Source organism: Xenopus tropicalis, chromosome 3, assembly GCF_000004195.4.
Source record: "Xenopus tropicalis strain Nigerian chromosome 3, UCB_Xtro_10.0, whole genome shotgun sequence".
Taxonomy (NCBI): Eukaryota; Metazoa; Chordata; class Amphibia; order Anura; family Pipidae; genus Xenopus; species Xenopus tropicalis.
Window position 1 is genome coordinate 57,439,055 of NC_030679.2, and position 23,011 is coordinate 57,462,065.

Consider the following 23,011-nt stretch of genomic DNA (forward strand, 5'->3'; position numbering starts at 1 on the left):
TCCACTTGGGCAACTCAAAGTTTAGAGAATAAGTAAATACAGCAATTAATGGTTACCTTGCTAAAGCAATGACAATATCTAATATATGCATTGAAAGCAAATATCACCCTGACTGCCATGGGTTTCCTTAAGGGCAGGCTCTATGGTACAGGAACCTTTGCCATAAGTTGAGGGGTAATGTTATACACACAGAGCCTTTAATGAAATAATTAGTCAGATACACACAGGTCAGAGTTTTTGTTGAAGTGACAAATAGATCAAGACAACATAGGTATAACAAGGGGTATTATGTTTATTGTGCTAAACAGACTGTGATAATCCATTTAAAAAATATGTTCAACAAGCAAGCAATTCAAAGTACAATCACAGACATGAAGTCTAGGCAAAGGAGCAAGGCAAAGTTAGGCAACACTCAAAAGAAAAGGATTTTTAAAGCATATAAAGCAAACTTCAGTTAAGCATTTTGATACTTTGTCTCACAATCAGAATCCTTTTGCAAAGGAACAGAAAACAGAAAATGTCCAGTCATGTCTAGCTGGGGCCAATAACAGCAAAGAACAGTTTTATAAAATTTATCTCCCACAAAAATAAACTATATGCATAAAAATTTATAATGTTCTTTCTGACTATGTGGCCACCAGCTGCTTTTGTTCAGTCTGAAAAAATGAGGTATAGTAAGCCCTAAGAGGTAGTAATGTCTGATTGTACTAAAACATATAGAAAATAAACATGATTACGTTTATTAGAGCTGTTGGCACCCCAGGGCTTTGTGTCTGTACATAGTACTGCATTTCCCTCCAGCATATGCAACATAGCTGGAATAGCTCAACCTAAAGAGCTGGCCAGCCAATAAAAAGCATAGATTTTGTAGAGTCACCGCGGGATTGGGAGACATGCGGCCCTGCAGACGGCTGTAAGTAGGTTGCCCATCACTGCTGTTTTGGATCCAGTCTACCTAGGATTCCAAGAAAACCATTGCTGTTTATGAACACTATACAGGTTTCAATGCTTTGACTGTATTTTGAAGCCATACATACTTTTATTTCCATCATTGGGCATATGCGGTATTTGGCACACCACGTAAACAGCACAGACATAAGCACTCCTGGGGGCTACTACAAGCCCAGTTATTAATATAATGTTAAAGGTGTAAATACTGGCTAAAGAGAGAGAGGAAAAGATAAAGGAAAAAATCTCTACTTGACAATGTAAAATAAATCTTGAACACAAAAATTAAAAATAAATCACATTTGTGAAAAATACATGAAATTAGCATTTCCGTTTTCTACATTACATGCCTAGTTACGATTGCATTATGCAAAAGCCAAGCTTGCATTTATCCCGCCTACAAAATTTCAAGTTTTTCTGGTGTTCTTTAGAAGATGCATTGTGATCCATGTTTAAGTGATGTGCTGTGTTCTATGCAGACACCGATGAAACTTATCAAGCAGCACTACTCAAACGTGGGACAATTTAAATTTTTCATATAATTCCCACAAAACACTCTGATTAGTGCAAGGATATGTAATCTTTGGCACGTCTGGTACTGAGGAATGCCATGCCCCAGCAAAACTTTAAGTGGTAGCTCCACTACAGTTGGGAGTGCCAAAGGTTGCTTATCCTTGGATTCTAAGTAAATTGCAGTCCTAAATACTATACACTATTCCTAATGGCATTTTCCATTGCATTTGAAGTTGAGAGGTATTGCAGTTTTTGTGAAGGTAATAGCCCATGTTTAACAATGAGGTACAACTATGGACATCAGTTCCATTTTGTGTATATGAATTGTTGGTGCTAAAATATTACATGTTCAATGACTATGCTAGGGTTATTCGTAAAAACCTAGAAGAATTCCATACAAAAATATATATATATATATATCGAAGGTAACAGTTCATAATACAGGCACTGAATAAAAGACCACACAAGTATATTGAGATATGTAGGGGATTAAAGTAAACACAGTAGCAGACCATGGAGTTGTTACAAAAGTGCTCCAAATTGCTACTCATTTATACCCCCATTTACTCTTAATATGGTTGCAGGTAGGAGCACTTTTCTGTCCTAATGTAATTTTCTGCAATGTAATTAATATAGCAGCATTTGATAACAAGACCGTTGGAAATCAGAGGTAGTCTGTGATTTCATTGAAAGTCCTAACCTGTGGCATTTCTCTTACATGGCTGGCAAATGGACACAAGTTATACATTTCTTTTAAGGACAATGCTTTCAAATTGAATTTACAAAATTATTTTTAAAATATAAAGCACAACATTTCCCATTAAGAAATGTAATAAAAGAAGTGAAACCAGCAGACTCTTCAAACAAGGAGTCATTAACTGCAAAACATCATGAAGGATAACAGAAGGTTGGTTGATGCCCGTGCTTCTGAGACTCCAGATCTGCTTCACCATTTGTGGCATTGGAATAGGAAAGCACTTACGGGCTCTATAGGAACCACTTTTCTGTATGAAGGGTTTTGCTGTCATTTACGGTCTTCACACCATACAAAATGTATCATGTACAGACAATTGTTTTGTTTAGATACAAATATCTCACTGACATTCCAGGAGATGGTAAGCAATCAAGGAGTCCCTTATTCATTTTAGCTAACTTGACTTTTCCTGATGAATTATGAAGCAATCACTCAGCAAAGTGCAAAATAAAAACTCTATGGTAACAAGCCACTTTGAAAAATAAAATACTACTTAAGGACTCCAATGGCACTTTTTTCACTGCTTGCCAACTGTATAACATACATTTTACAGTGCTGGCTGTCAGGGACCTCAATTATTTTCAAAAATGCATTTCAACTTATAACAATGGGGCAGATTTATCAAAGCTCAAATTATTTTTACAGTTAAAAAGTTTTTTCTTGCAGGTTGAACATTTACAAAACAAATTCACAATTTGCAAAAAAACATTTACCAGCTTTGAGCAAGCCAAACCCATTCTAATCTGTGGGCAAGTGTGCTCCATTGTTGATGTGGAAAAGCATACTTATACTTATTTTTGCAATTTTTTTTGCAGATAAAAAGAATGGATTTCTTTCCTTGATAAACCTGCCCCTATAATAAATTGGGTGATAAGTGTTTTAGAAATTACATTTATGGATTCAGTATACTTGCAGAATATGAAAAATTATACTATACATATAAATCCCCAAATCATTTTCTTTACAGTAATTCTTTAAAAACTGAACTCTTATCTCTCAGTCTATAGAAAAAAAACATTTTTGGTGGCTGCTTCAGAATAAAATAGGCACAGTGTGGTTGCTAATACAAGGCATTCAAACTTGATTAAACTGCTAAAAATACACATTAAGGCAAATTTCAAGTTCTTATTGTTGAGGTACACGGAAATTATTTACATGATGGCAGCAGACTGAAGAGTGTCTATTCCCTTTTCTTTCAAGCATATTCTGCTTGCAGCCACACAAATTCTATGTGCCAGGTAGCTGCTACCTTGGAAGACAGCATCTGCTTTTAAAACTAAGGCCCAAAATGAGGGCACATTCGTTCATTTTAAAAGGTAGAACATAGATACCGCATTTCAGAGCTGATAAAAGTTATACAAATATTAGTTAATATTGCTTTGCAATTATGTCTTTGAAAACTTGCTGTCAGGGCTGTCCAACTGGAGGCCCTTGGACAAGAAGCATCCCTTCAGTTTACATAGTTCTAAGTTTCCAGCCTACCTCTTGAGATACTGTTCAAGTTTATATAGCCTCTGGGCAATCTGGTAGTCATTAAAATTGGTTTTCTATTACGTTGCAGTCATTTTGGAGAAGGACACTTCCCATCTCAGCAAACCAGCATTATCATGCTGAAACAGAAAAAAATGGTCTGCTTAGAGCGACTTTAACTGAAACCCTGTGACGAAAAGCCGACTAAATTACAGGCCCGAGCCCTAATATCAGTGCCCAACCTCAGATGCTTTATGCCTGAATGAAAGCAAATCCCACCAAAAATGTTCCAACATCTAGTGGAATGTATTCCCATAAGTGTTGAAGCTGTTATAGCAGCAAAGGGAGCACCACCATTACACCCTTGGTTTTAGAATGAGGTGTTGGGCAGACTGGTGTCAGAACACTTTTGGCAATATAAAAGTGTAATAACTCACTGCAAAGAAACACATTTTACATGCCCACACTAAGCACTCCAAAATATTCATGGGTAGAGACATTTAACATATATTAACTGCCTTTTGTACCTGTGTGAATGGAAAGTGAAACAAACCTAGAAGTGGAAGCTTTTAAGCAACACTTGTATATAACAGTTAACTACACAAAGAGAGCCTTATCAAGTATGTCTCATCCACTGTACTGCAGCCAATGGAATAATTTCAACTGCTCCTATCTTTTTTTTATCAAGTATGCAGGAGAACATGAGGATTGCCCAAAAGGACTTCTCCTGCAATATAAGGTAGGGCAGAGACTTGATCCAACCACCCTACAAACTGAAAGTAAACATTAAAAAAAAAAAAAAAAAAAAAAATGCTTTTCAGAACTGGTCATTTTTGTGAAAGACAATTTCGTGCAACTTCTTAACCTTTGAGAAAGGAAATATATCTTATCCATAAATTGTGTTTATCTTCCATTTATCTTTCCTTAAATAATCACAGAAGTACTGAGGACACAATTTATTGTGCACAGAGCACTCATTCTCTGCCTTGGCTGAGGCAGTCTCCAACAGAACAGCATCTGTATTTAATGCATGACCATAGTTCAGGTCAGTGGAAAGGTCGCAGCACATATTAGTTAATTACCTCATATTTTAAATGTCTGTTTAAGAGAAAATAAATGGATGATGAAAATATAAATGGATGATGAAACCTACTTTATCAACAGGGCTCATTTTGCCTTCAAGTTTCAGCAAACATTTATAACATGCTATCTCAAAAAATGACTATTTGTAAGAAGTATTGCCTATGTGATGTGGAGTTTTAAAAACAATTAGAATGACATGGTCAGTAAATCTATTTCACAAATTTCAAGTTCCAAAGAATATGAATGCACATATGAGGGACTTGTCTTGACCTCTATATTTACCAGTTTAAAAGAAATAGGGTTTTTTTTTTAGTTAAAGTAATGGATAGCTTGCTCATCTTGCTGGACATGCAGGACATGTGCAAATAACTTGTTTTCGGTACAATCAATATTTTGTTTTGGGCTATATTAAAATATTGCAGAAGACTTTGTGGTGCAACAGTTTTTAGGAAAAGCTATATAAAAGTGTGGCCACTTTTTCTGTTCAAATGTAGAAAAATGAGATTAGGATATTTACTTGCATGTAAAACAAAGCCTAAATCAATAAAATCACATTTATCCCTTATTGTTGGCGTGGGCTGGTGTGGTTTGATTTAAGGTCTAAACAGTGTGGCACACCAAGCTTTTCCCAGTTCAATGCCCATTTAATGCAGGTTTCCTTGTCTGTATACAGTGCAGAAAGTGACTAAAATGACTCCAATTTCTTCAACCCACACACCCTTTCCTAACAGCATTAACTATTAGTAGGTTAAGGAGAAACAACATTATTTATAAAGTCATCATTAATCTGAATCCCCTGTTTTACAGCAGTTTTTTTTTGTTCACTAGATCTGGGACAGAGAAGGGATTACAAAGAAAATGATCAACAAAGTCCTTGGAAAAAAGTGTGATTTTTTTTTTTTCTTCCTGGTCCCCAAGGCAAAAGTGGAAAGACTGTGGTAGTAGAAATTAAGTGGTCAAGGCAGTGTCTTTTCCTTTCTAAGACCCAGATTCACTGAAGATTCTGAATCTGGACCAAAGAAACCCAACTGCTGTCTGAGGTAGAAATTCAGTTTGGTGGTTATCTAGTCGTCTTCAGATTCTTGTGAGGATGTCTCTGCAGTTTGTTCCTATAAAAAAACAAAAAAAAACAAAAGAAAACATTGTTTTAAATCTGCAGCTAAATGCCACAGCTTAAATGCTTTACCTTATTTTCACCATAATTCTACAGCAGTAATAACCTTGCCACATATACACTCTATTTAATTGGTCTCCATTTGTTTAAATGGGTCATGTCAAATGTTAGTGCCTGTGCATTTTCTACAGGGAACATAAGGATTTAAATATATACATATGAAGGCAGCATTTTAGCAGATAAGTAGAATGAGATCATTATGTTAAAATGTTCATCGTTTCCCAAGCTTCATACCTTCATATTGTTATAGCATCCTTGTTGTATGTCTGTCATCGAGGCAGAGAGAAAAAAAATTCTACTAATCACAAAACAAAAAAGGGAAATGTAGAATATGCATGTTTGGCATAATGCCCCGACATCTTTCATCAAAGAACATTTCCGTGGTTATATCCTCTCCCACAATTTTAATAAAATGGGGGTGAAAAAGGGACAGCATTGGAATTTTCCTTCCTTAGTCTCAACATAAACTGGTAACGTTCACCTATATCAAATGCTTGTTGTAGTGTCGGGTGCCGACTGCTGAGCCCACTTCCAAGGACCAATTATATCTGTAAATCCCTTCCTTAGAGTGTAACCAATGAATCAATATCACAATGACCAAGACGTCAGCTCAGACCAGGAGTTGATAAGTGCAGGCCAAAAATCAGCCCCAATGCATCGGCCCAGGAGCAGGCACATGGAGAGGTTTTTAGCTGTTGCTAAAATAATAAGTATGCATTTCAGCACCAAAATCCACTCCATGTGCCTGCAACTGGCCTGCAGCAGTGGCTCCAGGTGCAAAAACATGCAAGGGCTGATGTGAGCAGAGGGGGTGATTCTCATCTCCATGTGGCGTTAGCCTATTAGCACCTGCTGGTGTAGTCTTGAGTGAGAAAACAGGCAAAACTGCCCTACATTACTTTAGCATGGCTTCAGACCTCTGCCAGCCAAAATACACTGTGGAAAACTGTCCCATGTGCTATTAGTCTTAATTAGCTTGTACAGTTACAGTAAAAAATATATAGATACACACAGTATGCACTTGTAAATAACCACGAACAATCACTCTAGATCCTAAACATATTATACAGTAAATTGCAGTGGGTAATGGCACCCAAAATCAAAAGAATAGTGGGAACTTTATCCTCAAATACATAATATACAGTGAGAGGCAAAGATTTCTGACACCCCAGACACACTTGAAGCTTGAAGAAGATTTCAGCAGTGTATAGGTGAAAATAAATTCAGAAATTGTTTCTAAACATTCTCCGCCTGGTGGTAGACATGAGACTATTACCTAAGCAGGAGAAACCCAGGTCATGTTTTTTTACGACTAGGTTTACAACCATTGAGTAGGAGAAAGCGCTAGCGCTTTTTTAAAGCTCAGGATCAGGCACAATGACCTAGGATGTCTGCCTATACACCAATATTACACCAAAAAACTCATTTATTGGCACATTGAATTATTTGCAATTTACACTGCATAACTTTGTAATTAAATGTTTTAGTTTAGGCTGCCACCGCTCAGCCTTCTTATCTATTTCTTGCCCACTGATAGATCAGCAAGCATCTGAAAATAGTGTGATAAGTATAGAGTGGTCTAGAGTGAATAATCCTGCTTTGTTCTGTCAGACACTGGCTCAGATATTGCAATTTAATGAAGAATCCCTGCCACAATGCAGGATAGGACTTGTGTTTGCACAAAACAGGAAGCACAAATAGTCACATGATTACTAGGAAATTGACTGACCCACACGAGCGTGTAAACAATGTTTAAATCAATAATATTATATTGCTTCTTCTGACAACATTCCCTAGAGCCTGTACAGTTTTGTGAAATAGCTCACAGGGCCACAGTAGTATGCTGAAGTCTGATAAACAGGCTGTTCTGAAAATACATTTTTTATAAATTACACACAATTTAGTTTTACTTGTGTAGTGGACATAAGGGGAAAAATGTAACCTTAAACCAACTTAGGAAAGTCATCATACTTCAATATATTTAATTTTCCACATGGCTTCATTTTGTCTGGGAGTCCAACTGACAGAATTTATAACCCTCTTCCTTTCCCAGGCCACTACAGTACACCATTGAGGGAAGCATGCTTTAGAGTTTGCCTGCATTACATGAGCAGGCTTCCATTCTTTAGTGTCTGAAACACTTCAGCTGTGAAGGGGCTCCTAAATGCTACCATGTGTGACATAACTGCACAAGAGCACCATGGTTGAAGGAAAAAACACTGGCCTTTCATCATAGACCACTGCTTTGAGCACTCCTTTCCTTTTACAAAGGTTTTAAAGAGCCTCCTCTCCTGTCCCCAAGAAAAAAAAATGATGGGTGTGCGAATGTGTGCTGGAAAAAAAAAAAGTTGTAAATCCAGGGAAAAAACACAAGCACAAATGCATGATAGACAGCTTAAAAATATTACCAAAGCAGCGTCAGGCCATGATATTTCACACTGGTTGTCTGTCCAAAGAACTGTGGGAAATGTGGATATCGTAAAAAGTAGCTTATCCTTTTGCACATTATATGGCCCTTGAAGAGGAGTCAGGGCATGACCCTTATATATACTCCTCCGATGATGTAACAGTGTGTGCAATTCCCAGAAGAGTAAACGGGAAAAATATGAGTAGGAAGCACATTTTCAATCACGTACTCAATACATCAGCCCATTGGGGGTGTAAAGTTTCACACGGAATACAGAGGCTCTTTTAAGGGGTTGTTCAAATTAAAATTAACCTTTAGATTAAGTTAGACATTTGTATTTGATCTTCATTTTTATATAACTTTTTTAAAAAAAATATATATTTTTATTGGTTTTAACCTTTGAAAGGTAGAAGAAAGAGAGTAAAGAGGGGGAGGGGGGAGCTGGAGAGTCTCAGTGTTCATTTAGTAGAAGTCGCAGGAGAATCAAACCATGGAGCCCATATACCTTCAAACTTGTTTGTGCAGCCTCTGAATAGATGGGTAATTTTGTGTAGTTGTAGTTGGGCCTTAACTAGGGAAATCCATTTTCTGAGTGTTGGTGGGGTAGAGCCCATCCAGTGCATAGCTACCATCTTTTTGGCATAGAAAAAGAGCAGCCTCATGAGACATCTAGTATATGTTCTGGGCACCAGGGAGTCTACCAAACCTAGCAAGCATGTTTCTGGGATGTATACTAGGGGAAGTGAGAGTTCTGTGGCCATAAAGTGTATGACCTGCCTCCAGAATTTTTGTATGTCAGGGCAGTCCCATAGTAGATGTTAAAAGTTGTCGGAGGGGGCCTTGCATCTTAGACAGTTTGGAGAAGGGAGTCTTCCAATAGTGTGCAGTTTTTGGGGTGCAAGATAAATTTGGTGAATAATTTTAAATTGTTAAAGTTTGTCTCAGACACTCACTAAAGGTTGGTACAAGTTGTTGATGATTTCATCCCAGTCATCGGGATCTACGTGGATCCCGCTGGCTTCCCATTTGTATTTTACTCTAGGCCACGGGTTGTATCTTTTGGAAATCAGATGTTTGTATGTATTAGAAAGGAGTTTTGATCTAGTAGGATGAACCATTAACATCTCCAGATCCATGTGCTGGATTTGTGGAGGTGATAAAGGAAATTGGGCTAAACAGAGGCATGTTGTCCCATACTGGTGTATGGGGTGACAACATCCCTGATGTATCATGCTGTCCCATACTCTTTTGGTGGCATCTAGGACAGGTAGCAAGGGACTAATGTCCTTCCGACTTCTATAAAGAGCATTATGTAGGCTTTCAATTGAGGTTGAATACAAAGCTTCTAGTATTGATGCTGGGTTTTCTGTATTAAATATTTCAATTTGGCGATGTGGGAGTTCTGAGAGGCCAGATAGTATAGTTCATAATTGGGAGATGTCAGTCCTAACTGGTCTTGGGGAGCATTGAGTATAGGCCTGGAGAGGGTGGGGGTTTGGTTTCCCCAAATGAATTCTGATTGTGTCCTATCTATGTCTTGGAGAACCTTTTTAGGTATGTGACTAGGAGTGTTACTGAAAATATATAGAAATTTAAAAATATCTTATATATTAGGACACTACCAGCCTGGAGCCTGGGTTCTCATGGGTGATTTGCAGGTTAAGGGAAAGTCTCCTAAGATTAAAACTAGTAGATTTGGATGGCATGAACCCAGTCTGGTCAGGTTCGAAGGAGGTTATCACTTTGATAAGTCGTTAAGCCACTTTAGCAAAAATTTGGATTTCCATATTAAGCAAGGAGATAGCACACTCTGCTCCTCATATAGGCCTGTCTTTCCCAGGTTTAGGTATGACCAACTATTGTTGCATCGTAAAAGGATTTAGGAAGGGAGACGTTTTCAAAGGAGCATATTAGTGTTTCATGTAGTGACCAGCCCATCACTGGAGGGGCAGGCATGAGATGGCAGATAATAGGGATGCTCAGACATCATTGGTGGGTGGGCAGACTGCAAGCAGAGTCTGGCTGCTACCCTCTAAAAGTGTTTAGCTGGCCTTATCCCACCCAAGTCATGGGTAAACCTGTATGCCATGCAAAGACCAACAGAAATGTTGCCAAGAATAAGATATTCTATCCCATTAAAAATTGACTTATAGGTGAACTACTCCTTTAAACCTGAAATGTTTACAGAGAATATATGGCAACTAGGGATGCACCAAGCCTTTTTTTTTTTTTTTTTTTGAAGGATTCAGTTCCGCCCGAATCCACAGTCCCAGTGAACCAAATCCCAATTAGCATAAATTAGCATTCAGAAGGGTTAAATAGTAGGAGGGAAAAATGTCGCCACTCACTGTGTGCACAGCAATTTTTAACCCTTCCCGATCCAATTAGCATATGCAGAATCCGTCACGGGGATCAGCTGAACCAAAAAAAGTGGGTTCGGTGCATCCCCAATGGCAACAGAAATATACATATGACCACTAAGGATGATTTCATTTGTATAAGGAGAAAACAATACAAAAATAAATTAATGGTCAATTATAAGTTACCTCTACTGCCCCTCCACACACTGCCATGCATATAGCCTATAGATAATGCTGGTGTGGCTTAAGTACTATACCTTTATATGAACACACGTGTAGCTATTTTCTAAAACATTTGAAGATAGTGAAACAAATCAAGTCATGTAATGTTGTTCCTACTTAAAACAATATTTTTTTAAGCAACAAGTAATATTTAGCCTATAACAAATATGCTTGGTATGATACAGAGTGACGATTACATTCCTAGAGAGTAACAATACTTTCCTCATTACTATACTGCCTTAATCTATTTGCCAAGAGATCCACACTTTATTCTGAAAAATAGGAGGGTGAAAATGTTTATTTAAGAGACAGACATACACACCTCATTAAGGCCAAGCTACGTGGGAAGGCCGGGCTGCAGCTTCCAGGTCGAGCCACTTAGTCATTGGAAATGGGTTTTAGTAAGGTAAGATAAAAGGCCCTTTTAAAGTGAAAGCGCATAGTGACATGTTTATGACTAGCAGGCACGAGGACTGCTGAATGCTCAACAGCTCACAGCCAATTCCATAACCATTTCACAAAAGACAAAAAAACTGCTGCATTACAAGGTAACAGTAAAGAAACATGCTCCCAGAGGGTCTTTTGTGTACTGATATTTTGCTCTGCTAAGCTTGTTGGATATGATAGAGACAAGGGGACCATTGTTACCTTCTGGGAGGTGATCACATGGGTTTTATACTGCATTAAGAGGATGCGCTCTAGAGTTTGTTACCTCTCTATTTTGGGGAAAAATCATGAGGAATCTCAGGCTCTCATAAAAAAAACATTTGAGGTTTCAAAGCATTGTCTGCTTCACACAACGGATAGGAAGAATTCCAAAATTGTGTTAAATGTATACACCATTGGCACAACACAGAAAGGCAATGCTGACACCATCTATCATGGTTTAGCCATTCCTTTTTCAGTGCCTACTTTTACCAGCAGTTATTGCGACTCTACAGCCCTGTGCAAAAGTAAGTCAGGCTCTGTAAAGTCACTGCCAAAGTCAATGTTTTCACCTTAAATTCCAAACAATGTTATTTACAGACACTTAACAGAAGGCCTTCAACATTAAAAGAATGTTTGAAAATTCACTTTATGTAGGTATAGCAGGTCGTGTTCTGGTTCTTGCTCTTATTTTGCATCTACCCCAAGACCCCCTTCTTATGCGTTTAATGGGGCCCACTTATCTGCAGACCCTGATTTTGTGAACATTTTCTTATTTACACAGCAGAGATTAGCTCTGGCAATAATTGCAGGGGCGGCCGGGTTATGTACAGCTGGTTAGAAATTAAGACCTTTATGAGCCTAAAATTTACTGTAGACTGTAATGCCTTAAGGGGGTAAATGTAATAAAAAGGCAGTAACAGAAAAAATATTCGCAATGCAAAAATGTATGCCTCTGTGCGAATTTAATATGGCCTTTGCGAATGCAGAAACTGTTTAGGGACCACTTCCGACAGAGGAAGAAAGTTTGCAAATTTTTGCGCAGTGTATGTAATTAAACTTCTTAATGAAAAAGTTAAGTTTGCTCCAACAGATTATGCCATGTTCACGCATGTCTTAAAAAGGTTGCAATGTGTAATTAATTTAATTTATTAATTTGCAATGCAATAGCACTCTAATGAACTATATATTACATTGAGGAATGTAAAATGTTATTCTTATTTTTTTCCCTGTTTACTTTACATTCCTCCAAAAGTCTTTTGAGCCACTTGCCCAGAGCCGCCATCATCCATAGACCCTATGGCAGAGAGGGGACTCCGCAGGGCATGATTACTGATGGTAGCCCTGCACTTGCCTTTCTATTCTGCCAAATATCATTTCAAGAATATCTTAGAAAAAGATTAATCCTGATGAATCAGTTTCGTTAAGGCAGTCTCCCTGTCACCTTCTTGTCATTCAAACAGCTTTATTGTAAGGTGAAGAATGACCCTAGCAACCAGAGAATGGCTGGAATTCCAAACTTGCTTTTGCAAAACAGAAATTAAATAATATTAAGAGCCAATAAAAAAAGATGAGCTGCAAACTGCCTTACAATACCATTCTCTACATCATACTGAAAATATAAAATGTAAAGATTATTAAGTTTTTATAATCAAACACGCTTAAAACCATTTTAAAAGAGCACTCTTATAGGCAACTTTGCTGCCCCTAAATGACAGCCCTGTCTCTGGGAAAAAAAACAAAGCAATCACAACAGCAGCCGTCATAAAACGAAACAATACTTCCCAGTCTATTTCCAATGAGCAGATTGTGTATGTAAACGTTCTGTTGTGGGAGAAAGGATAAGCTTGAAACTTAACTCTGACCAACACATGGAAAACCTATCAATGTGCATATTCTGAAGGAAACAGATGGAAAAGGAAGAGATTCTTGTGAATGTAACTGAAGATTTACATTATCCTCCATGAACTTCCATGCAGTCCTTGTGTTTATATAATTTATCACTATTTCCTTAGATAGTTCAGATTAGGAAACCCACATGAGCTCATGTCCTTGTTGTCCATTTTTAGCCTGGACTTTTCTCCTTTAAAGGGAAACTTGGTAGAGCCCAAATGAAAACAAAGAAAACTTTTAACTGTTAACCTCAACTGTTAAGAGGAACTTAAAGGAACAATGAAACTGGGTAAAATAGACAGACTGCGCAAAATAAAACATATTTAGTATAGTTAGTTAGGCAAAAATGTAATCTATAAAGGCTAGAGTGGGCAGATGTCTAACATAATGGCCATAAAACTACTTCCTGCTTTCAGCTCTCTAACCTCTAAGGGCTCTGGCACATGGGGAGATTAGTCGCCCGCGACAAATCTCCCTGTTCGCGGGCGACTAATCTCCCCGAAATGTCATCCCACCGGTGAAAATATAAATCGCCGGTGGGATGGCATACGCGGCGGCACGATTTCCTCAAAATCGCAGAAGTTTCCTTTCAAGGCAACTTCCGCGATTTCACTGAAATCGTGCCGCCGCGTATGCCATCCCACCGGCAATTTACTTTTTCGCCAGTGGAATGGCATTTCGGGGAGATTAGTCGCGGGCCTGAAAATCGGGCAGATATCGATCAGGCAGGTTTAAAAATCAGTTGGATCGGGGACCGCATCAGCTCGTTGATGTGGTCCCCGAACCGACCAACGCCTATACCCGTCGTTCTAATTCAATCGTTTGGCCCCAAACGATCCCTGTGTATCAATCAACACATCTGTGGTTTCAGTAGAGACACAAAACTTTCACGAATCTTTTAATTTTTTTTTATTTACTCAAAATTTTATACAACATAAGTTTATTTTATTTTTAAAAATCTATAAAAGGAACAACATTTTTAGATACTGTTAATATTTTTGTTTACATTACAGTTGATGATTTTATGGGTTAGAGTATGATGGTATCAGAGGACCTGCTACTTGTGACATTATACTAAGCCCTATGCCACACAGGGGAGTTCTCTCCAATGGCATTTTTCAACCTGTCATTTACTTGAATTGAAGCGGCCTCTCATTAGTTACAGGCAGTTTTGTGCCAGGAAGGGATCAAACTTTCCATTTAAGTAAGAACCAACGCTCACATCCATCATGCAGGCACAAAATCATATTCCAATCTGAATGGATTATTAGTGTAATAAGAATGCCATGGAATTTTTTTTTAAAAACATAGCATAAACCTTATGAAAGGTATGATGTAAAATAATACATACTAGATAAAAGGCTATTTTTTCAATCATTATAAATCACTTTTAAGCCCTAATTAACTAAAATGACTTGCTAGGGCTATAGTATTCCTTTAATCTTAAATTATAACCTAATAATGTTTAGGTGACAAAGTTTAATTAAGGATTTTTTTCATGGGAGCAGTAAGTTCAATATAAATGAATTGCTTACACTTTTACAGAGGCAATACACTTTGGTTTGTATTATTCACGATATATAGAAGAAATATTGACTGCATATTAATAATGGTAACTTTATACTGCAAACTCATTTTCTACTATGGATTTACTGCATAGAGTATGGTCCAAAGACCACCTCCTGACCTCACTTCCTGGATACTTGCTTGCTCTCACAAAAGCTGATTTGCAAAGGCATTTAAGAAATAAATTTCCTTACCTCCATACAAATACCCTTTTAGTGCAGAAAAAAGCAGGACTCCTAACTGGAACACAGCCAGAAAAGCTATATTTAGCTTTTGTCTCCTCTCATACTAACCTCATCTCAACTTCCTTTTCAGTCTAAGCAGTGGCCTGAGCCAAGACCCCTTAATCATTCTAACTCTTGTAACTAAACAAAATTTTCAGCTCATCAGTAATCCTAGCCTTTGTGAAAAATGTAAGCCTGTGTTACAAATAGTGATTTTGGGCCATTTTGACATTTACGCACAGAAAGAAAAGCCCCACAGTGGGCAAGGCACCCCAAAGATTGCCATGTGTAATATAAGCTTTAATCCTGAAGCAAAGGTGATTGATATCAGCTGTATTAGGGAAAGGGCCTAGGGAAAAGGCTAGTCTGCTAATCATTATTTAAGTAAATGCACAATTACTACAAGGCAAAATTTATTAAAGAACCCTGAATGGCTGATGCTTGGGTCAGAAATTTTCCAACATGCGCTTAGCACTAATCAACCCCTAGAAGGGGCTTTGGGACCTGCACCATCCTAATCCTTCTGCTAACTGTAGAGATTAAATCACAAAAGGATTCTCTGGTTGCTAGACGAGACAGGAGGCTGCAAGTGTAGAAGGGCACTAGTCTGGCCCACAACCCACCCCTATACTGATGGTGGGTAGTAGTGCAGTAGTCTACCTATGCCCAACTTTAAATCTGAATTTAACTTGCTTACCTGGCCCTCCAAAAAAAAAAAAAAAAAAAAAAAAATTATATATATTGTATTTATTTGGTGAATCCATTTGCCCATGATGGTGCCCTGTAAAAATTTGTGGCCCAGGATTGTTAACATTAAACAATTTACAGTATAGCTGAAAAAAATAAAAAAAAGGCAAGTAAATGTGCAATAAGTATATGTAGTATATGTAAAACTGCATAAAAATAGTAATTTAATATGGAAAGGATGCTTACCCGACCAGACTTTTTCTCTTGCTGTGGCTAAAAAGAAGACAAATGAGATATTAATTTTTGAAAGAAAAATTAGAGTTACAAATTGTATATTTTGCTCCTTGTGGGAACCTCAGTAAATCCTTGCAGTGTGGACTATATATTATATATGAATATGTTCCTATATGACTATTAATTTTGTACGTAAGTCACCTAATCATAACTTAAAAGAAAAAAAAAACATTTATCTGTAAAATTCTGGTTTAGTCAAAACCAAACTGACTAAACATGTTATCAAATGTAAAATATACAGGCTTACAAACACTAATAACACAATTGTTTTCAATTTAACCCAACTTTCATTTTTAAAAGTTGTAATTCCTTTTAAATTCTCTAGATGTCAAGCTATTTTTTCTCACCACATTTTTGTGCTGTGAATCACTCCTGGACTGATACAAACCACATCAAACACAGACATTTTTTCAGCCTGACTGATTCCTGCTGCTAAGAAATCCCCATGTATCGCTGGCTGTAGGTCTTGAACTCATGTGACTCCGGTACACTGCAACTCAGTGAAACCCAATGAAAGACCTGCCAGCTCAACCAATTTTTCCATGAATTACATTCTGACACTTCAATGAAGGGAAAGACAATGTCTGAAAGCAGGCCAGCTCTGGCTTCCTGCCTAGTATGTGTCACAGTAATTCTGCAAGCTGCCCTTCTAAAAAATGAACTCCATACTTTACAGACCACCAAACAAACAGACCCTTGAAAAGCCTCAGTGCTAGTCGGGGTTACAGCCACATGCACGTTTTTTCAGCTAGTGGCACCCAATGGCTCCAGACATTACTTGCAAATATTTTTTCCACTGTGGTGAAATTTATGAATGGTGCGCTCTAGGAGTGAATATGCACCAGCTATAAACAGAATTTCAGGTAAGTAAAAACAAAATATTTACATAATATCAAACCAAAAAACGTACATATTACATACACAAATATATTATATACATGCAGAAACACATGCACACACTTCTTTCTCTCTTGCGCTCTTCTGGTCTATTCATGAAAACAAAATATTTTATGAACAGAAAGAGGGTGCAAGTTTTAGCAACATGTGTACACTTGGGTCACAAGAAGGATCTGACATCATTCTGTATGCTTAGATGATTATACATAAGGCACTGTGGAATATCTTGGTGCTATATAAAAGATATTTTACTAATAAAATAATTACACTATTTACTAAAAAACACATCTCTCCAAAAATGGAAGGGCTGATTTACTTTACATCAAGAATAACAAAATAGCACAAAGGACTGATACACTAACACAAGTGCTAAAATGGTAACAACTGGGAAGTATTTAGTAGACATTTCTAAATTCAATGTTTTGCCCATGGTTCCAGTCAGGAATTGTGGGGCCTCAAAATTCCACCTGGCCACACCCCTTGCCTGCCCAACTCTGCTCCTTTAGCAGGAAGCACCACCCTTTCCACAGCTGTCTAGACCACCCACTTTGACTGGGCCCTGCTTTTGGCAATTGCACTGTTGAAACTGAAACTAATCCCATATTGTCAGTGAAATATAGGTTATGTTAGAAAATTACTGCATTAACATTACAAATAAATTTAAAGAACAGGAGGTTTAAGGTAAATTTCCTTTACATAGTAATTCAGGCCTGATGAAGAGCCCCATACATAGCCAGATAAATTACTGAAATCGGCAGCTTAAATCTGCCCCTGTATGGCCACCTTAACTGTATAACTGGGTATGTGTGTAGACCCTACAAACAGTTTAACAAATGTAAAACGATTTTGACAAGTTTAGCCCTCCTATTTGCATATTCCCTTTATTTGCCTTTATTTAGAATAGAAGATATTCACATGTTCCAAGCTAGGCACATAGCATTCCCTTAACTCACACTTAGGGCTGTGGCACACGTTGAGATTAGTCGCCCATGACAAATCTCCCTTGTCGTGAGTGACTAATCTCCCCGATATCACATCCCACCGGCGAGAAAGTAAATCGCTGTGGGATGGCATATGCGGTGCATAGGCAACTTCTGCAATCGGGCGTCACGTATGCAATCCCACCGGCGATTTACATTCTCGCCGGTGGGATGTCATATCAGGGAGATTAGTTGCGGGTGACTTATCTCAGCGTGTGCCACAGCCCTTAAGGAATCATAAAATAAGTCACGCAAATGAATCCTTTTTATACCTGTGGCCAACTACCCATCCAAAAACCACTTGTTTACTAAAACATACACAGCCTAATTATTCAGAGCTATAAATCCAAGCTTACAGACAAGCCTGTTTTGATCTCCATATATCTCATCAGTGCAAGATATCGGAACATAATTTTGGACAAAGTATTTGAAAAGTAAAGAACCCTAAACATGCACTGCTTATCAGTTTATAGGATCTTCAAGGGCATATAAACTTGCTTTGAACTGGCCCGTGACTTGCTGGGGTGAAAGCAGGTCACAATGCCTGCAATTTAAAAGCACTGCAGAAAAAAAAAAAAAGACAAAACTAAACAGAACTACAGATATAGTGGCTGTAGTTCGAGGACAGTGGGGGACAGCAGACAACGAGAATAAGCAGTTGGCTGGAGAAAGCAGTTCCTTCCATCCAACAGCAGCATTGTGATTCTCTCACTAATGTTACACAGTTTTGTGTTGCATGAAAAGATCCCATTAATGTCTCTGCTCCATAACATAGCAGGCCATGTCTATGAATGGCACCTATCAGAGTCTAGGATAAATCCAGTGATTAGGGAGAATTTGCCAAAGGGCCTTTGTAGCTAAGAAAAATGCCTTCTCCCGAATGGTATGCAGAGAATTCCTGGGAGCACAGGTCCTCTTTTGTTGGAAGTCTAGTGGTATTCTGCAGCAAATAAAAGACACAAAAAGGATCTGAGAGGCAATAAGTATTTGGGGAAAAGAAATCTTTCAAAGGCTTCATTTAAGCATTGCCTGCTTTTCTAAACTGAACTGATCTCTTAAGAATAATATATAACCCATACAGGGGTCATTTAGTAGGGTTCAAAAACAAGTTATATATTACATTTCAAAAAAGAAGAAAAAAAAAAAAAAAAAAAGACAATTATGCAAGAAACTGGGTATTGCTAGTGACCAGAAGGCCTAGGTCTCAGATGTGGCCACTGCATGCCCAAATCTTCCCAGACAGTCCTATATGTATTATACTAAGGATACAGTAATATGAATTAAAAATAAAGGAAAATCAATTGTTAGTATCTGAATTATGTTTTTTTATATTAATTTATAATGTTCACTTGGTAGGCATAATGTTTTTTTGAAAACACCATATATTAAAAGACAGTGCTCTTTGACCCAAGTCTAAAGTCTTTTCATGAAACAGACTAAGAAGTTGTGTGTCTCACTCTATTTAAAGGAACAGTAACACCAAAAAATTTAAGTGTATAAAAGTAACTAAAATATAATGTGCTGCTGCCCTGCACTGGTAAAAGTTGTGTGTTTACTTCAGAAAGTCTACTATATTTTATATAAATAAGCTGCTATGTAGCCATGGAGGCAGCCATTCAAAGGAGAAAAAGCACAGGCACATAGCAGATAACAGATAAAACACTATTGTATTCTACAGAGCTTATCTGTTATCTGCTATGTAACCTGTGCCTTTTCTCCTTTGAATGGCTGCCCCCGTGGCTACACAGCAGCTTATTATATAAATTATAGTAGTGTTACTGTAGCAAACACACCAGTTTTACCAGTGCAGGGCAACAGTGCATTAGTATTACTGGTTGTATATATATAGTTTATGTATGTGAGTGTATAGATTGGTTAGTATAGGTTGTGTGCTGGGTTTACTCGGATGGGTTGAACTTGATGGACAATGGTCTTTTTTCAACCCTATGTAACTATGTAACTATGTAACTATTATATTTTTATTACTTTAAAGCTCTTTCATTTTTTGGTGTTACTGTTCCTTTAAGAGAACTGTGTAAAAATCACCTATGTTCCTGAATGTGCAGGCATCCATCATGATTCTGGAGAATTGTTTAAGGGCTAGATGCAAGTGTTCAGTGAATAAGGCCTTTAGCTCTTGTAAGGTATATTCACACTGAAAAAAAAAATTTGGAGGCACTTTTAGAGCGTTATAATTGGTGTTATGTAGTAAACTTGCATGGGGGTTAAAGAAGGTACAGCAACCAAGGCAATATTTTTCATTATTGTTAATGTGCTAAGACCAAGTCCCTTGCATATTCCAGGGTTACATCCTGAAATTCTCAAAATTAAAAAAAAAAAAAAAAAAATGTTAATCAAATCGCCCAAGCCCACTGAAATGTACAGGAACAGAGCTATGCAAGTCTACTAAGTATGCATGGGAACCAGCGTTATTAGTAAATAAGTGGTATAATTGGCTCAAGTACTTGCATTCTGTATTTAAATTTAGTATGCATGTTTATTAGACAATGTCTCATGGAATTTACAATTATTTTTCATCTATAAATTTACATATTTAAGGGCTGTTTAAATACTGGTGCTGTCGCTGCATTTTTATTTTATTAAAACAGTTTCATAAACACTATGACACTAAATGCCAAAACATGCTTTAATGTGGAAGAGACATATTTAAATTGTTCCTTTAACTTTTTTGTAATCTCAGTCACACTGCAGGCATTACATCTTGTATGAATTCATCTAGTTTGCTAGGTTTTCTAGGTGTTTTGGCTTAGTAGATATGTTTGAAGTGTAACTTATGCTTCTCTTGACTCTACCCTTTAATTATCAGGCGATTAGTCATATTAGACAGCAAATCTTTAGTGTTTTCTTTATGCCTATACATACGCAGTTATGAAGAGCAGATAAATCCCCAGTGCTTCACACAGAAGCCAGGTTAGAACATCACATTGTAGTTTTTTGCCACAAACACACGTGCCTAGATCAATAACCTAATTTTAAGATAGATGGTAAAGGAACCACAAAATAGACACTATGCAACTGTTTTCCAATCATCCAACAAGCACATGGAAAGATCTCCTTGTGTTTACAACTTAAAGCATCACTGTGGTGACTATATGTATCCTTTGCATGCCTAATGAATTTAAGGACACGTAAAGCCTACATTTGCCTACAATGTATGTCAGTTGGGCACGTCTCCCCCACCCAAATGGCATAATTTGTACTGCATATATCCCCTCCGCTTGCCAGCACCATCTCATTTTCCTAAAGCAAATAGCAGCTTTCACCTGGTGGCCATTTTTCCTCTAATATATAATCAGATACATTGAGATCTGCAAACAGCATACACACACACACACACACATTTATTCAGCATACATTTCATCAAGAATACAGGCTCACAGAGGCACAACTGTCTTTGATAAAAGTTCTGCTTTGTTTGAGCCGAGCTCAGGAGAGGAGGTTAGCAGAAAAAAACTGAAGCAGACAGCTAGAGCAGAGTTTCTATGGGAACCAGCAATGCCATCTTTTCACTGGCTGCTAGACTGGGGGGCGTGTTTTGTAATCTGAGCTTAGAACAACTGAGCATGCCCACAAGCCAGAAATCAAAGCAAATTCCTAAGGGAGGGGCTGAGTGGGTTTCAGGAGGAGAAATATTTCAAAGAGGCTGTTTACTGATTAAATTTGTGTGTGTGGGGCTTACATGTCCTTTAAGCAGAACCCGTATCAACAAAATCATCTCTTTAAATGAAGACTGTCCAAATAACCATGCAAATTTCTGAGAGGTCCATGATTTAATACCAGGCCAAGGGCTCTAAACTTGTTTAAATGATTTCTTTTTCGTTGTCTGATCCACCAGCGTGTAGTATAGTAGAAAAATCAAGGATGTGTCAATGCACTGGTGGGGCCCAGTTTCATAAGTAGGGACCATGCATCTCTCATCACCCCCCCCATGTAGTAATGATGCACCCTTACCTTACATCTTGGTATTATTATAGTTATTTATTTTGTAAGCTAAAAAAATCCAGGTGTGGCACAGTTTAGCACTGCTACCTCACAGAGGTCTGATTTAGAGAAGAGCATTTTTTGCATGAAGTCTAAGGGGCTGATTTACTAACCCACGAATCCGACCCGAATTGGAAAAGTTCCGACTTGAAAACGAACATTTTGCGACTTTTTCGTATGTTTTGCGATTTTTTCGGATTCTTTACGAATTTTTCGTTACCAATACGATTTTTGCGTAAAAACGCGAGTTTTCGTATCCATTACGAAAGTTGCGTAAAAAGTTGCGCATTTTTCGTAGCGTTAAAACTTACGCGAAAAGTTGCGCATTTTTTTTTTTTTTTACGCAACTTTCGTAATGGATACGAAAACTCGCGTTTTTACGCAAAAATCGTATTGGTAACGAAAAATTCGTAAAGAATCCGAAAAAATCGCAAAACATACGAAAAAATCGCAAAATACCGATCATTACGAAAAAAACGCAATCGGACTCCATTCGACCCGTTCGTGGGTAAGTAAATCAGCCCCTAAGTATTCCACCTGTATTTGCAGTCTAGAGACATATTTGTAGATTATGGTAAAGCTGAAACTGACCATATTGTGCTTGTTTGCATGCCTGTGGAAGGAATATTAGATTGTAGTGGGATGATTAAGCATTCTCTGCAAAGCGCTAGGTATCTTAGTTCTGTATAAAAGAAATGTAATAGCAAAGGTCAAGTGATTAACTTGGCTTAATGAGACAAGAGGTTATAGCTCGATTTTTTTTGAACAAGCAGCCTGTCACCATGCAAAGATGGACTGCACTGTTGTGCCACTTAAGAAGTTTTCACAAAAGGACGACTACTACTTATCTAAACCCATCAAAATTATGGCTTTGTCATTTATGACACACGTGACACTCAAACCAGATAAAGGCAGCACCCCATGTCCTGGTGGGCTTTGGACAAATGTCCATTGTGCCAGTTTATTAAAGTGCCATATGCCTGTAGGGACCCATAGGTATTAGAGTCCCTATGGCTTTAATTCCCTACTGCCTCTCTCCTATTACTGTTACTCGGCAAAGTCCCATGTATCTAGTTCACTATGCCTTATTGGCTTAGTTAGGATGACCACT

The 23,011-nt window shown here is 37.8% G+C and overlaps 1 protein-coding gene across 2 annotated transcripts in view; it reads right to left on the reverse strand.

Moving 5' to 3' along the window:
• Positions 1–272: 272 nt before the first annotated feature.
• Positions 273–23,011, reverse strand: part of hmga2 (high mobility group AT-hook 2) — a 58,028-nt gene continuing 35,289 nt past the window's right edge. Inside the window, exons 3-4 of one of the 2 annotated variants that reach the window (XM_012958527.3) lie at positions 15,974–16,000; positions 273–5,877 (exon numbers count right to left, since the gene is read on the reverse strand). In XM_012958527.3, coding sequence (XP_012813981.1) covers positions 5,833–5,877; positions 15,974–16,000 — 72 coding nt within the window. In that variant the 3' untranslated portion in view covers positions 273–5,832. The remainder of the gene's footprint in view (positions 5,878–15,973; positions 16,001–23,011) is intronic. The other variant, NM_001113874.1, reaches the window with a different exon arrangement.